Source organism: Boleophthalmus pectinirostris, unplaced genomic scaffold (genome assembly GCF_026225935.1).
Source record: "Boleophthalmus pectinirostris isolate CB_2022bp ecotype Guang Dong unplaced genomic scaffold, ASM2622593v1 HiC_scaffold_1, whole genome shotgun sequence".
In the NCBI taxonomy this organism is placed as follows: Eukaryota; Metazoa; Chordata; class Actinopteri; order Gobiiformes; family Gobiidae; genus Boleophthalmus; species Boleophthalmus pectinirostris.
The window spans coordinates 1,522,634-1,538,237 of NW_026570970.1; the positions used below are offsets into that span (position 1 = coordinate 1,522,634).

Genomic DNA, 15,604 nt, shown 5'->3' on the forward strand with positions numbered 1-15,604 from the left:
ACCAGGTGGAAAAGTGTATCTCAGGAGCTCAGGGACCCGTGTGGAAGTTCTTAGGATCATTACCTCAAGCTCGTGTTTTTGGATGTTTTTTTTTTTTTGGATGAATCTGTGTGAATCATGTTTTACTCGTTTCTGTTTTTTTGTGTTTTTGTTTTTTTGTGTTTTTGTTTTGTTTTTGTATTTTTGTGTTTTTGTGTATTTTTGTGTTTTTTTTTTGTTTTTTTGTGTTTTTGTATTTTTGTGTTTTGTGTTTTTTTGTGTTTTTGTATTTTTGTTTTTTGTGTTTTTGTATTTTTGTGTTTTTGTGTACTTTTTGGTTTTTGTGTATTTTTGTGTTTTTGTATTTTTGTTTTTTGTGTTTTTGTTTTTTTGTGTTTTTGTATTTTTGTGTTTTTGTGTTTTTTGTGTATTTTTGTATTTTTGTGTGTTTTGTATTTTGTGTTTTGTGTACTTTTTGGTTTTTGTATTTTTGTGTTTTTTTTTGTATTTTTGTGTTTTTTGTGTTTTTGTATTTTTTTTTGTGTTTTTGTATTTTTGTGTTTTTGTGTTTTTTTGTTTTGTGTATTTTTGTGTTTTTGTATTTTTGTATTTTTGTGTTTTTGTGTACTTTTTGGTTTTTGTGTATTTTTGGGTTTTTGTGTGTTTTTGGGTGTTTGCCGTTGTGGCATCAGATAAAACTTCTTCCTGTTCACCTCCTGTTCCTGTGACAGATTCGTTTGAAGAAGCAGATTGTGTGAAGATTAAAACTTCCAAGTAAAACGTTTAAAACTCTGAAAGTTCAAAAAGAGAAGAATACGAGACGTCGGCGTGTAAAAGTCCCAGGCCTCGTTTACAATATGATTTTTAGTAATTAATTAAAATATTTTCCTTTGAGTTTAGATGGAAATAATCATTTTGAATTATTATTTATTATTATTATTATTTAAGAAGAATAAATGTGAAACATGATCGAGGAAGAAATAAATTTGGTTTGAAAATCGGAATAAACCACTGAACCAAGACTAAACCAGGACTAAACCAGGACTAAACCAGGTCTAAACTAGGACTAAACCAGGTCTAAACCAGGTCTAAACCAGGACTAAACCAAGACTAAACCAGGACTAAACTAGGTCTAAACCAGGACTAAACCAGATCTAAACCAGGTCCAAACCAGGATTAAACCAAGACTAAACCAGGACTAAACTAGGTCTAAACCAGGACTAAACCAGTACTAAACTAGGACTAAACCAGGTCCAAACTAGCACTAAACCAGGACTAAACTAGGTCTAAACCAGGTCTAAACCAGGTCCAAACTAGGTCTAAACCAGGACTAAACCAGGACTAAACCAGGTCTAAACCAGGTCCAAACCAGGATTAAACTAGGACTAAACCAGGTCCAAACTAGGACTAAACCAGGTCTCAAGGTGCACTATGTAACTTTCTGGTTTCTTGTTTCTACGGAGACGTGTCGTTGTTTTGTCTGGAATGTTCCACGGTGTGACTTTTATTTTATTTATCCAGTTTATTCAGGTGTTTTTTTTTGTTTTTTTTTTAATGGCTCAGAAACACCAGATCTGACCTGGAACTTGGTCTGGTTTGGTCTCCGTGGAGATAGAAAGGTTTAATGCCACACTGCGGAACATTCCAGACGAAACAAGAACATGGAACAATCTCCAAAAAAACAAAACCAAACCTGGATGGGGAAGCGTGAGGAGGAGGAGGCGTAAACAGTTGGACTTTGTTGTTGTTGTTTATTTGTTTATTTAAGAGCCAGATGTATTTTTATGAAGATCATTTGTATTTTTTTGTATTTTTGTATTAAAATCAGATGAAATCAGAGTAATCGGGTCATGAATCGTGTTTCGTTTGCTCTAAAGATCTGAGGATCACTTCCGACTTTTCCAGGTCTGATTTTTGGAGGCACAGTTCACGTAAATTTACATGAATTTGTTATTTTCTTTGACCAAAAATACACAAAAGGTGAAACAGAAAAAGAAAAACAAAAGAAAAGCAGAAAATTTAAGTTTAAACTTCCCTGTATTCGCACTCCCACCACTGATTTCGCTGATTTCACAACTGATTTCATGGTTTCAACGTGTTTTATTTTTGTCTTTTCCAGTCGTCTTCAAACTGAAATAATCTGAATCTAAACCAGGACTAAAGCAGGACTAAAGCAGGACTAAAGCAGGACTAAACCAGGACTAAATCAGGACTAAACAAGGTCTAAACCAGGACTAATCAGAGACATTAGTTTTGCTTAAAGTATCGATAATCGTATCCTAATCGATACTAAAACTATCAAAACTTGATCCTCATGTTCCTCGGGTCTGGATCCTGAAAAAGTCAAATTTTCAGGACCGAGCAGAACCTTTAGAACCTTTAGAACCTCTAGAACTTTTCCTGAATGTGTTTAGAAGCGAACTGGAGGTGGATCAGAACAAGAATAAAAGACATAAACTAGAATACACACATGGACCTGGTTTAGTCCTGGTTTAGTCTTGGTTTAGTCCTGGTTTTGACTCTGATTATTTCAGTTTAAACATGACTGGAAAAGACAGAAATCAAACAGTTTTCAACCATGAAATCAGTCGTGAAATCAGTGAGTAGTTCATAGTCAGTTTTGTTTTGAGTAAATCTGAGTCACTGAATCTAAAATAATCTAAGTGAAGAGTTTCGGGTAAAACTCTGGTAAATGTTTTGTAGTTTCTTCTTTTAAACATGTATTGACTAAATTTAAGAGTTTTTAACAAGTCGAGTCATGGACGAAATATTTGTGACCATTTGTAAGAGTAGACAAACAATTCAGAGTGAGAAAGTAGAAAATAAATCAGAAATCAAGACAAAAAACCTGGTAGAAGTTTTCAAATCTTTGGTGAGATCAGAGACGTTTGCAGTGAGACGTGCTTCTTCCTGGAGGCGTGACACGACAGAACCCAGAGAAAAACCAGCACAGACGCAGAGACCAGACTCAGACCTGACCTGGACCGAGGTTAGACCAGGACCTGAACCGGACTTGGACCTGAAGAGCCGGTGGACCTGATGGAGTCTGAACCGGGGCTGATGTTTGTGCTGCTCCTCAGTCTGATGTGGACGTCTCCACGGTCAGGTACAAAAACCCAAGCACACAAGAAACAACAAGACCTGGTTTAGTCCTGGTTTAGTCCTGGTTTAGTCCTGGTTTAGACCTGGTTTAGTCCTGGTTTAGACCTGGTTTAGACCTGGTTTAGAGGTTTAGTCCCCTGGTTTAGACCTCCTGGTTTAGTCCTGGTTTAGACCTGGTTTAGACCTGGTTTAGTCCTGGTTTAGACCTGGTTTAGACCTGGTTTAGTCCTGGTTTAGTCCTGGTTTAGTCCTGGTTTAGACCTGGTTTAGTCCTGGTTTAGAGACCTGGTTTAGTCCTGGTTACCTGGTTTAGACCTCCTGGTTTAGACCTCCTGGTTTAGTCTAGACCTGGTTTAGACCTGGTTTAGACCTGGTTTAGTCCTGGTTTAGTCCTGGTTTAGACCCTGGTTTAGTCCTGGTTAGACCTGGTTTAGTCCTGGTTTAGACCTGGTTTAGTCCTGGTTTAGACCTGGTTTAGTAGTCCTGAGATCCTGGTTTAGACCTGGTTTAGACCTGGTTTAGTCCTGGTTTAGTCCTGGTTTAGTCCTGGTTTAGAGGTTGTTAGTTTAGTCCTGGTTTAGACCTGGTTTAGTCCTGGTTTAGACCTGGTTTAGTCCTGGTTTAGTCCTGGTTTAGTCCTGGTTTAGACCTGGTTTAAGTCCTGGTTTAAAAGATGAGACCTGTTTTTAGTCCTGGTTTAGGTTTAGTGCCTGGTTTAGTCCTGGTTTAGACCTGGTTTAGTCCTGGTTTAGTCCTGGTTTAGTCCTGGTTTAGACCTGGTTTAGTCCTGGTTTAGGTCTGGTTTAGTCCTGGTTTAGTCCTGGTTTAGTCCTGGTTTAGACCTGGTTTAGACCCTGGTTTAGTCCCTGGTTTAGTCTTCCCTGACGTGGGATTCAGTTGGAGAAACACTGAAAAAAACATGATGTAGATAAATTAAATGTTAAATTAACATTTCACTTTATTATAGAAAAATTATCCAACAGTGGAATAAAAGTGTTTTTCTGAATTCAAGCAACATTCATTTTGTTTCTTATTTTAAGTGTAAAAAAAATTGTTGTTTTTCTTATTTCTTTCTTGTCCAGTCAGATGTATTTTCATATTTTAAATACAAAAACTTTTGTTCCTCTGCAGATCATTTTACGTCAAGTGAAATTTACTGAAATTCTGATCAAACTTTCTTAATTCGAGTCTGAACTTGAGTAGATTTTGTTTTTTACAGTGAATTGTCTGTGTGAATGATTCTAGTCTTTGTCCTTCCAGAACCTGTGGAGACCCTGGGCCCCGAGACCCCGGAGACCCCGGGCCCCGAGACCCCGGGCCCCGAGATCCTGGACCCTGAGACCCCGGGACCCGAGACCCCGGGCCCCGAGACCCCGAGCTCCGAGACCCCGGGCCCCGAGCGTGTGGACTGCAAGGGTTCAGAGGTGCAGCCCTTGTTCCTGATGGAGGGCGAGTCACTGTGGTTCGTCCCGGAGGACCTGGAGGACCTGGAGGACCCGGAGGACCCGGAGGACCTGGAGGACCCGGAGGACCTGGAGGCTCCGGTGACGTGGTTCTGGAACAGGTCGGGGGCCGTGGTGCCGCTGTCGTCGGAGGAGACGGAGCCCGTCCACGCCCACGGCAACGCGCTGTGTCTCCTCAACGTCACCAGGGGGAGCTCCGGCTGCTTCCTCGCCTGGTACGTCCTGATCCGGGTCTAAACCGGGTCTAAACCAGGACTAAACCAGGTCTAAACCAGGACTAAACCAGGACTAAACCAGGTCTAAACCAGGACTAAACCAGGTCTAAACCAGGACTAAACCAGGACTCTAAACCAGGACTAAACCAGGTCTAAACCAGGTCTAAACCAGGTCTAAACCATAAACCAGGACTAAACCAGGACTAAACCAGGTCTAAACCAGGTCTAAACCAGGACTAAACCAGGTCTAAACCAGGACTAAACCAGGTCTAAACCAGGACTAAACCAGGACTAAACCAGGTAAACCAGGACTAAACCAGGACTAAACCAGGTCTAAACCAGTAAACCAGGTCTAAACCAGGTCTAAACTAAACCAGGACTAAACCAGGTCTAAACCAGGTAAACCAGGTAAACCAGGACTAAACCAGGTAAACCAGGTAAACCAGGTCTAAACCAGGTCTAAACCAGGACTAAACTAAACCAGGACTAAACCAGGTCTAAACCAGGACTAAACCAGGGTCTAAACCAGGACTAAACCAGGACTAAACCAGGACTAAACCAGGTCTAAACCAGGACTAAACTAAACCAGGACTAAACCAGGTCTAAACCAGGACTAAACCAGTAAACCAGGTAAACCAGGTAAACCAGGACTAAACCAGGAAACTAAACCAGGACTAAACCAGGACTAAACCAGGAACTAAACCAGGTAAACTAAACCAGGACTAAACCAGGACTAAACCAGGACTCTAAACTAAACCAGGACCTAAACCAGGAAACTAAACCAGGTAAACCAGGACTAAACCAGGACTAAACCAGGTCTAAACCAGGACTAAACCAGGACTAAACCAGGTCTAAACTCTAAACCAGGACTAAACCAGGACTAAACTAAACCAGGACTAAACCAGGTAAACCAGGACCCGGTAAACCAGGTCTAAACCAGGACTAAACCAGGACTAAACCAGGTCTAAACCAGGACTAAACCAGGTCTAAACCAGGACTAAACCAGGAAACCAGGACTAAACCAGGAAACTAAACCAGGTCTAAACCAGGTCTAAACCAGGACTAAACCAGGACTAAACCAGGTCTAAACCAGGACTAAACCAGGAAAACCAGGACTAAACCAGGACTAAAGGACTAAACCAGGACTAAACCAGGACTAAACCAGGTCTAAACCAGGACTAAACCAGGACTAAACCAGGACTAAACCAGGACTAAACCAGGTCTAAACCAGGACTAAACCAGGTCTAAAACAGGAGTGAGAGTGTCGGGACGGTCCAGAGGTACGTCCACGTAGACAGGTGATCAGGACTAAGACCAGGACTGAACCAGGTCCTGGTCTCAGTCCTGGTCTGGTCGCAGTTTAAGTCACGTAAACGGGAAATGGTCGTTATCCTTTTTTTTTTTCCATTTTTCATTTAAACACAAAATCGAAAAATGAAAAAATGAATTATCTGTTTTTTCATTTTGGTTTTGGAGACAAATAATGAAGAAAATTCTAGTTTTTTTTCTTTCGGTTTTATTTTGAAAAACAAATGTTCGAGTGACACACGGACCGAGAGGGACGTGTTTCAGTTTTGGTGTTTGTGGTCAAGGATGTGACGTTTCTCGTGTTTCGTTTCTCGTGTTTCGTTTCTCGTGTTCGTTTCTCGTGTTCTTGTGTCTCGTGTTTCGTGTCTCGTGTTTCGTTTCTCGTGTTTCATGTCTCGTGTTTTGTGTCTCGTGTTTCGTGTCTCATGTTTCGTGTTTTGTGTCTCGTTTCTCGTGTCTTCGTGTCTCGTTTCTCGTTTCGTGTTCTCGTTTCTCGTGTCTCGTTTCTCGTGTCTCGTTTCTCGTGTTTCGTGTCTCGTGTTTCGTGTGTCTCATGCCTCGTGTTTTGTGTTTCGTGTCTCGTGTTTCGTGTTCGTGTCTCGTGTTTTGTGTTTCGTGTTCTCGTGTTTCGTGTTTCGTGTCTCGTGTTTCGTGTTTCGTGTTTCTCGTGTTTCGTGTCTCGTTTTCGTGTCTCGTGTTTTGTGTCTCGTTTCTCGTGTTTCGTGTCTCGTGTTTTGTTCTCGTGTTCTCGTGTTTCGTCGTGTTTCGTGTCTCGTGTTTTTGTGTTTCGTGTCTCGTGTTTTGTGTCTCGTGTTTTTCTCGTGTTCTCGTTTCTCGTGTTTTGTGTCTCGTGTTTCGTCTCGTGTCTCGGTTCTCGTGTTTCGTGTTCGTGTTCTTCTTCAGGTCGAAGGATTCTGAAGTGAAGTCGGTGAGTGTGACCGTGGTTCCGGAGGACGACCCCGATCGCTTCTTCTCTGTGAACGGACAGCGACACCAACATCTTCATCGAATTGCCCCGGAAACGCCCCCAGCACCTGCGACCACACCAACGGCACCTTCTCCTGGTACAAGGTGAGAACTTCGCCAAAATCCAAATCTCTCCATTTGATACTTTCATGATTTTGCGAAGGCGAACAAAACTGCGGTCTGTGTACTGCTCGTTCTTTTTGAATTTCAATTAAGAACGAAAAACAATAAAATGGGAAAACAGTTTTCTATTTCATTTTCCCGTTTTAGGCCCCACCCACCCACCGTACACCGTAGTCTTTTTGTTGTGGAGGCAGATGGAACGATCTGGTGCCTCCAGCTCCACGAGTTCATGTTGGTCCAGACGTGACAGGGACTGTGTGGACTCCTGAAAACACTGATACTCTGATGCAGGAGCTCGAGTCTACGACAGGTCAAACTGTTCACATTTACACACATATTTAACGCGTTTAACACCTTATTTGAGGCGTATTACAAACTTATTTAACACGTCGAATTATTCTCCATATGATAATGATCCTCCCACTGTTTTTCCACTCAGTGAGTTTAAAGTGTTTCAGCCGATCACCGATCAACACAAAGAGTCCAGAACAACAACACACCATTTTTACTCTTAAAAAATAAACCTCACACTGTGTAAATCATCGTCTATCAAATGGACCCAGTCAAGCAGAAGTAAACATCAAGGCCAAAACTTCAAGTGAATTCATCTGATATAAAAGTGTATTGAACAGATACATATGTACTCGAGTTTATCAAACTGTTGACCTTTTTTCTGTTCCATTTTTGGTTCTAAAGTTCCATCCGTTTTAAACAGACCATGAATGAAACATGGAACAAAAATTATTTCCCAAATTTCAAAGACCTGAAAACCATGTAAATAAATGTTTGTATTTCATCATATCTTGTGTTATTCCATCTTTGAACTGTTGATGAAGGTTCATGGTTTAAAAAAAAAAAAGTATTTAAAATGATAAAAATGTTCTTGGAAGGACTGACATATTTTATACAAATAGTTTCTTTCATTTTGAAGTAATATTAAAGTTTTCAGAAGAAAAAAGTGACAAATGATGTAAAATCCTGCACCTTCTACTTGTTTGTACAATTTTCCCTCCGTTACTTTTCCCTCCGTTACCATGAACTTTCTTCATAAAAAATCTCATGAGTCAAAAAGTCAGAGGTTTTTCAACCTAATCTTGTACCATATGGTAGAAAACTATATGAAGCAAATATTCAAACCAGTTTGTTAAGGATATGGAAGTGAGAACCAAGAGTTATCACTGTTTGGATTTATTGACCAAAAAGTGCTGCATATTTCATTCCCTCCGTTACCAACATGAGTTTTTAATTTTTTGTCTTGAACTTGAAAGAATCTCACAGGTTTAACTTGACCCTGTTGGAGTGTAACTCTTTCCTACATTCTGATACTTTACTTATTTCAATAGTTCCTCTAGTTTCTGAATAAGAGACATTTGAATGTCAAAAATCTGACCCTGTTTCCTCCGTTACACCTTGATTGGACCCAGATTTAAAACAGTTTTCGTGCACCTCAACGTGTTTATCTTTTCAGTTTGTCGCTCATTAAGAAAATGATTCACTCGCTCGGACCAGACTAGAGATGCGCGGATTGCGGTTACAGCCGCGGACTCCATGGCTACACCTCGGGTCGGGCGGATGATGTGATGAAAAATAATATTTTAATTAAATTCGGGCGGGTGGCGGTTTTACTACTCAAATAAAAAACTCTGAACTCGGAGCAAATGGGAGGAGAGCGAGCGGACGGCGGGCGGGTGCGGTTTTGAAAACTGGTTAAAAACTGTGGTTGCAAATGGACAGCGGGCGGATGATGAGTTTTGTGATGCGGTTGTGGATGAAAAAGTCGCCCATCTGCGCATCTCTGGACCACACCAACAACGAGGCAGAGACGGCTGGTTCAGACTCTGGGTGGGGGCTCCATCTCAATCTGCAATTGGCCCAGCCGGAACGGGGACCCCCCCTCGTAGGCGTCTTATGACTGAAGGACAGAACAGGGGACGGGAGGGTGGGGTCGAGTTCGCTGAGATAAACTGGGATGACGGGAAAAGCTGCTACAAACAGGCTTCTGGGAAATTGGAGGCGTGGTTCTCTGGTGAGAGGAGCGGGCGGCTGAGGCGTCGTCCTGCTCCTGAATCACTTCATCATATTAACTACATTTATTGAATTGTCTGTGTACAATTGTCAGAGGAGGAGAATATGAAACACACCAACTCATCCTGCTGCTGCTCGGACTCGTCTGACTCTTTGTGTTGGTCGGTGATTGGCTGAAAACATTTTAAACTCACAGGTGGAGGATCATTATCATATGGAGAATAATTTGACACATTAAATAAGTTTGTAATACGTGTCAAATAAGGTGTTAAACGTGTTAAATATATGTGTAAATGTGAACAGTTTGGCTTGTCGTACGAGTCTCGTCCTTACTGGACACTGTGTCACTGTGACTCGCTCCTTCCTGATTCTCTGGGTTCGTGACGTCGTCATGTGACTCTGTTGTGGAAAACACTTTAAACAAACGAGAAACACAGAACAGACTCACCATCAGCAGAACACCCCTCTGTCACAGAGAGAACACCCCTCTGTCACACAGAGAGAACACCCCTCTGACACTCTGTCACAGAGAGAACACCCTCTGTCACACAGAGAACACCCTCTGACACAGAGAGAACACCCCTCTGTCACACAGAGAGAACACCCCTCTGACACAGAGAGAACACCCCTCTGTCACAGAGAGAACACCCCTCTGACACAGAGAGAACACCCCTCTGACACAGAGAGAACACCCCTCTGTCACAGAGAGAACACCCCTCTGACACAGAGAGAACACCCCTCTCACAGAGAGAACACCCCTCTGACACAGAGAGAACACCCCTCTGACACAGAGAGAACACCCCTCTGACACAGAGAGAACACGAGAGAACACCCCTCTGACACAGAGAGAACACCCCTCTGACACAGAGAGAACACCCTCTGACACAGAGAGAACACCCCTCTGACACAGAGAGAACACCCCTCTGACACAGAGAGAACACCCCTCTGACACAGAGAGAACACCCCTCTCTTCACAGAGAGAACACCCTCTGACACATCTGACACAGGAGAGAACACCCCTCTGACACAGAGAGAACACCCTCTGACACACAGACACTTTCCAGTTCACAGCTTCGTTCACATCCATTTTTCAGTTAATCTGATGTTTTTTCTCGTTCACATTTCCAGTTAAATGTGACTTGTATGTGACTCCAGTGTGAACATTAAACGGTCCAAAAGTGTCCCACATGTGACACTGGAGACACGACGACGTCAACCGCAGCGAGCGTCTCTGTGTTTACACAAGTTGAACAAACATGGACGCAGCATCGAGCACCTGGAGATTTTAAAGTTCCTCTCGTACCGGAGCCACAACATGAACAACTGACTTGTTTTAAGGAGGAGATTGAGAAGGAGAAGGACCAGGTTTTTGGTGGTGGTGTTTTGTGGTGAGTGGAGATGTGCTTCACTTCAGTCACATGGATCATGAACAGTTTTCTCTACTTCAGTGCAGAATAGTGACGTTTGTGTCTTGTTGATGACGTGTAGGTGGATGAATGTGACCTGACTGTTCACACTCAAGTCACATGTTAAAGATCAGATATGGATCAGTTTCAGGAGCACAGATCCAAGTGTCCTGGGTCATGTTTGAAAACATCACATCTGTGTGGTTCAGACATTAAAAGATCAGATACAGGAACATAGAGATAAAAAATCAGATTTGGGAAACTTCAGGTGCAGACTGAACGTCGCCTTAGTTTATGCAAATGAGTCAGGTGGTTTTAAGTTTTGTTTCTGAAAACGTAAACAAATGTGCTCAAAGTTATAAAGGAAGGACTGTGGACACAAAAACGACGTGTGTGGACGCTTTTCAATACAGGTGATTTGTTTCAGTGTAAACGTGACCCTAGTGTCAAACCCCCCCCCCCCAAAAAAAAAAAAAAAAACTGATTTCGACTTCTATTTCCAATATTTAATTTAAAGTTTATTTCAAAAAAACACCAATACAAAACGTGAAGAATCCCTCAGTCGTCCAAGTAGAATCCAGAGGAGAAAATTCTGTTTGTCGACTGGAACCAAACTAACTTTTGTCTAGTCGACAAACTGAATTTTCTCCTCGTCACAATACAAAAATAACACCAAAAACAGTCTCTGTATTTTATTCTCTCTGGTTTATCTGAAGTTCTGCTGCTCAGCGTCGCCTGTGTCGACCGTCGATCTGTAATAAAAACTAGTTTTGTAATATTTCTGTGGAGTCACTGAAAAAAGGAGAGTTTGTCGCTGCTTCTGTTTCTCGTCGTGGATCAACGACGACTTTCTAAAACGTGAAAGGAAATGTGTCGCTTTAAAAGAAGAAACATGTTTGTCCATGAAACTGCAACGATTTTTCAGGTTTGTCCTTCAGCAGCAGAACTTTAAATAAACCAGGGAGAATAAAATATCAGAATTAAAATATGAGTCGAGACTGTTTTTTGATTGGTGATATTTGAAATAAACTTTACGTTAAATATTGGAAATAGAGGGTGAAATCTGTTTTTTTTTACACTAAAACAGAATAATAAAAAAAAAAAAACTGTTTTCTCCTTTTATTGTTTTTCATTCTTAATTGAAATTCAGGTGTTTGTTTAGTTCAGCGCTGCAGGGGGAGTCACTGTTTTACCCAGATACAACTGGAAGAAAAACTGTGATTGGTCCATTTCCATTTCATTTTATTAACCCTTTGGTTCAGTCCAAGTGTAAAAAAATGATCTAGAAACAGTGTGTGGAGTAACAGATTACATGTACCAGAGTTATGTAATCAGAGTACAAATGATGAGTAACTGTATTCAGTTACAGTTACTGTTTCAGTGAGTGGTAATTGGATTACAGTTACTTTGTTGAAATAAATGGATTACACAGAGGGATTTTACTGTTTTCACCTTTTGGGTTATATCCCTTTTTTTTTTTCCTCAGTAATTCCACTCATTGCCAGAAACTAAACCAGGTCTAAAACCAGAACTAAACCAGGACTAAAGCAGGATTTAACAGGACCGTGCTGACGTCTTTCTTCTTCTATCAATAATATTTTTAATTTGGTTCAGTAAAGACTCGGCCTTTTTATTTTCTTTTATCAGATAAAACATCTTATGTTATTTCCTCATCTTTGTTTCTCTACAGCAAATCAAGTAATCCAAAGTAATCAGATTACATTACTCACTTTAAGTAACTTAATGGATTCTGTTACAAACTTCATTCTGGAGTATGTAATCTGTAATCTGTAGGGGATTACATTTTAAAAGTAAACTTCCCAACACTGATCTAGAAATTATTACTAGTGTCGTGTTTATTACTCACTGAATAAAAAATATTGAACAAATATATAAGTTGTACAAAAATTCATTAAATCATTTTTCTTGAGCCTTTAAAAAACCTTAAAGACTCTGAGGTTTCAACTCTGAAATACTTTTTTACAACAAATGTTTGACTCTTTCATTTACATTTTAAATAAAAGTCACTATTCGAACACTTTTTAATTCATTCATTGGTTTTGCGAATAACATTTGATTAATCACGATTAATCGCACTCGAACTCATGCGATTAATGTGATTAATTTATTTATTTTTTTGCCCAGCGCTAATAACAACATAAGGAAAATGTACTAAAATTGCTCTTAGATCTGGAGGTTAAAGATCTCAGGAGTCGGTTTTTACAGTCCTGTTAAATCCTGGTTTAGTCCTGGTTTAGTCCTGGTTTAGATCTGGTTTAGTCCTGGTTTAGACCTAGTTTAGTCCTGGTTTAGACTTGGTTTAGATCTAGTTTAGTCCTGGTTTAGACCTGGTTTAGATCTAGTTTAGTCTGGTTTAGTTTAGACCTGTTTTTAGTCCTGGTTTAGACTGGTTTAGACTAGTTTAGTCCTGGTTTAGACCTGGTTTAGACCTAGTTTAGTCCTGGTTTAGACCTGGTTTAGACTTGGTTTAGATCTAGTTTAGTCCTGGTTTAGACCTGGTTTAGATCTAGTTTAGTCCTAGTTTAGTCCTGGTTTAGATCTAGTTTAGTCCTGGTTTAGACCTGGTTTAGATCTGTTTAGTCCCTGGTTTAGACCTGGTTTAGTCTGGTTTAGTCTGGTTTTAGACTGGTTTAGTCCTGGTTTAGACCTGGTTTAGACCTGTTTAGTCCTGATTTAGAACTGGTTTAGACCTGGTTTTAGTCCTGGTTTAGACCTGGTTTAGACCTGGTTTAGACCTGGTTTAGTCCTGGTTTAGACCTGGTTTAGATCCTGGTTTAGTCCTGGTTTAATACTGGTTTAGATCTAGTTTAGTCCTGGTTTAGTCCCTGGTTTAGACTGGTTTAGTCCTGGTTTAGACCTGGTTTAGACCTGGTTTAGTCCTGGTTTAGTCCTGGTTTAGACCTGGTTTAGACTGGTTTAGTCCTGGTTTAGACCTGGTTTAGACCTGGTTTAGTCCTGGTTTAGTCCTGGTTTAGACCTGGTTTAGTCCTGGTTTAGTCCTGGTTTAGTCCTGGTTTAGATCTAGTTTAGTCCTGGTTTAGACCTGGTTTAGATCCTGGTTTAGTCCTGGTTTTAGACCTGGTTTAGACCTGGTTTAGACCTGGTTTAGTCCTCCTGGTTTAGACCTGGTTTTAGACCTGGTTTTAGTCCTGGTTTAGACCTGGTTTAGACTTGGTTTAGACCTGGTTTAGTCCTGGTTTAGACCTGGTTTAGTCCTGGTTTAGTCCTGGTTTTAGACCTGGTTTAGATCTAGTTTAGTCCTGGTTTAGACCTGGTTTAGTCCTGGTTTAGTCCTGGTTTAGACCTGGTTTAGTCCTGGTTTAGTCCTGGTTTAGACCTGGTTTAGACCTGGTTTTAGTCCTGGTTTAGACCTGGTTTAGACCTGGTTTAGTCCTGGTTTAGACCTGGTTTAGACCTGGTTTAGTCCTGGTTTAGTCCTGGTTTAGACCCTGGTTTAGACCTGGTTTAGTCCTGTTTTTTAGTCCTGGTTTTAGACCTGGTTTAGTCCTGGTTTAGTCCTGGTTTAGACCTGGTTTAGTCTGGTTTAGTCCTGGTTTAGACCTGGTTTTAGTCCTGGTTTAGTCCTGGTTTAGACCTGGTTTAGACCTGGTTTAGTCCTGGTTTAGACCTGGTTTAGACTGGTTTAGTCTGGTTTAGTCCTGGTTTAGACCTGGTTTAGATCCTGGTTTAAGTCCTGGTTTAGACCTGGTTTAGTCCTGGTTTAGTCCTGGTTTAGACCTGGTTTAGACCTGGTTTAGTCCTGGTTTAGACCTGGTTTAGACCTGGTTTAGTCCTGGTTTAGTCCTGGTTTAGACCTGGTTTAGATCCTGGTTTAGTCCTGGTTTAGACCTGGTTTAGACCTGGTTTAGTCCTGGTTTAGACCTGGTTTAGTCCTGGTTTTAGTCCTGGTTTAGACCTGGTTTAGACCTGGTTTTTAGTCCTGGTTTAGACCTGGTTTAGACTTGGTTTAGTCCTGTTTTAGTCCTGGTGTAGACCTGGTTTAGACCTGGTTTAGTCTGGTTTAGTCCTGGTTTAGACCTGGTTTAGATCCTGGTTTAGTCCTGGTTTAGACCTGGTTTAGATCTGGTTTAGTCTGGTTTAGACCTGGTTTAGTCTGGTTTAGTCTGGTTTAGACCTGGTTTTAGTCCTGGTTTAGTCCTGGTTTAGACCTGGTTTAGACCTGGTTTAGTCCTGGTTTAGACCTGGTTTAGACCTGGTTTAGTCCTGTTTTAGTCCTGGTTTAGACCTGGTTTAGATCTGGTTTAGTCCTGGTTTAAGACCTGGTTTAGTCCTGGTTTAGACCTGGTTTAGTCCTGGTTTAGTCCTGGTTTAGACCTGGTTTAGACCTGGTTTAGTCCTGGTTTAGTCCTGGTTTAGTCCTGGTTTAGACCTGGTTTAGACCCTGGTTTAGACCTGGTTTAGTCCTGGTTTAGACCTGGTTTAGACCTGGTTTAGTCCTGGTTTAGTCCTGGTTTAGACCTGGTTTAGACCTGGTTTAGTCCTGGTTTTAGTCCTGGTTTAGACCTGGTTTAGACCTGGTTTTAGTCTGGTTTAGTCCTGGTTTAGACCTGGTTTAGACCTGGTTTAGTCCTGGTTTAGAACCTGGTTTAGACCTGGTTTAGTCCTGGTTTAGTCCTGGTTTAGTCCTGGTTTAGACCTGGTTTAGTCCTGGTTTAGTCCTGGTTTAGTCCTGGTTTAGTCCTGGTTTAGACCTGGTTTAGTCCTGGTTTAGTCCTGGTTTAGTCCTGGTTTAGACCTGGTTTAGTCCTGGTTTAGACCTGGTTTAGATCTGGTTTAGTCCTGGTTTAGTCCTGGTTTTAGACTGGTTTAGACCTGGTTTAGTCCTGGTTTAGTCCTGGTTTAGACCTGGTTTAGATCTAGTTTAGTCCTGGTTTAGACCTGGTTTTAGACCTGGTTTAGATCTGGTTTAGTCCTGGTTTAGACCTGGTTTAGTCCTGGTTTAGTCCTGGATGGGTTAAAGCTCTCAGGAGTTTAA

General features: G+C 41.2%; 2 protein-coding genes across 2 annotated transcripts in view; both read left to right on the top strand.

Annotated features, from left to right (window-relative positions):
• Positions 1–170, top strand: part of LOC110169112 (uncharacterized) — a 32,762-nt gene extending 32,592 nt beyond the window's left edge. The window contains exon 14 of the mRNA XM_055150632.1: positions 1–170. This exon is cut by the window's left edge and continues 588 nt beyond it. The gene's annotated coding sequence lies outside the window, so the exon portion shown is untranslated.
• A 2,848-nt stretch (positions 171–3,018) lies between these two features.
• Positions 3,019–7,967, top strand: LOC129407976 (histone-lysine N-methyltransferase SETD1B-like). Its single transcript, XM_055150633.1, has 4 exons — positions 3,019–3,085; positions 4,342–4,759; positions 6,971–7,138; positions 7,304–7,967. The coding sequence occupies exons 1-4, from the start codon at positions 3,019–3,021 to the stop codon at positions 7,401–7,403; spliced, it is 753 nt and encodes a 250-aa protein (XP_055006608.1). The 3' UTR covers positions 7,404–7,967.
• Positions 7,968–15,604: the final 7,637 nt, after the last annotated feature.

What these genes read in the sequence shown, in the direction of transcription:
- LOC129407976 (XM_055150633.1), top strand. Translation starts at nt 3,019, where the DNA reads ATGGAGTCTGAACCGGGGCTGATGTTTGTGCTGCTCCTCAGTCTGATG. An exon ending in GTGGACGTCTCCACGGTCAG is followed by an intron (nt 3,086 to 4,341) that starts GTACAAAAACCC and finishes TTGTCCTTCCAG; the next exon opens with AACCTGTGGAGACCCTGGGC. An exon ending in TCCGGCTGCTTCCTCGCCTG is followed by an intron (nt 4,760 to 6,970) that starts GTACGTCCTGAT and finishes GTTCTTCTTCAG; the next exon opens with GTCGAAGGATTCTGAAGTGA.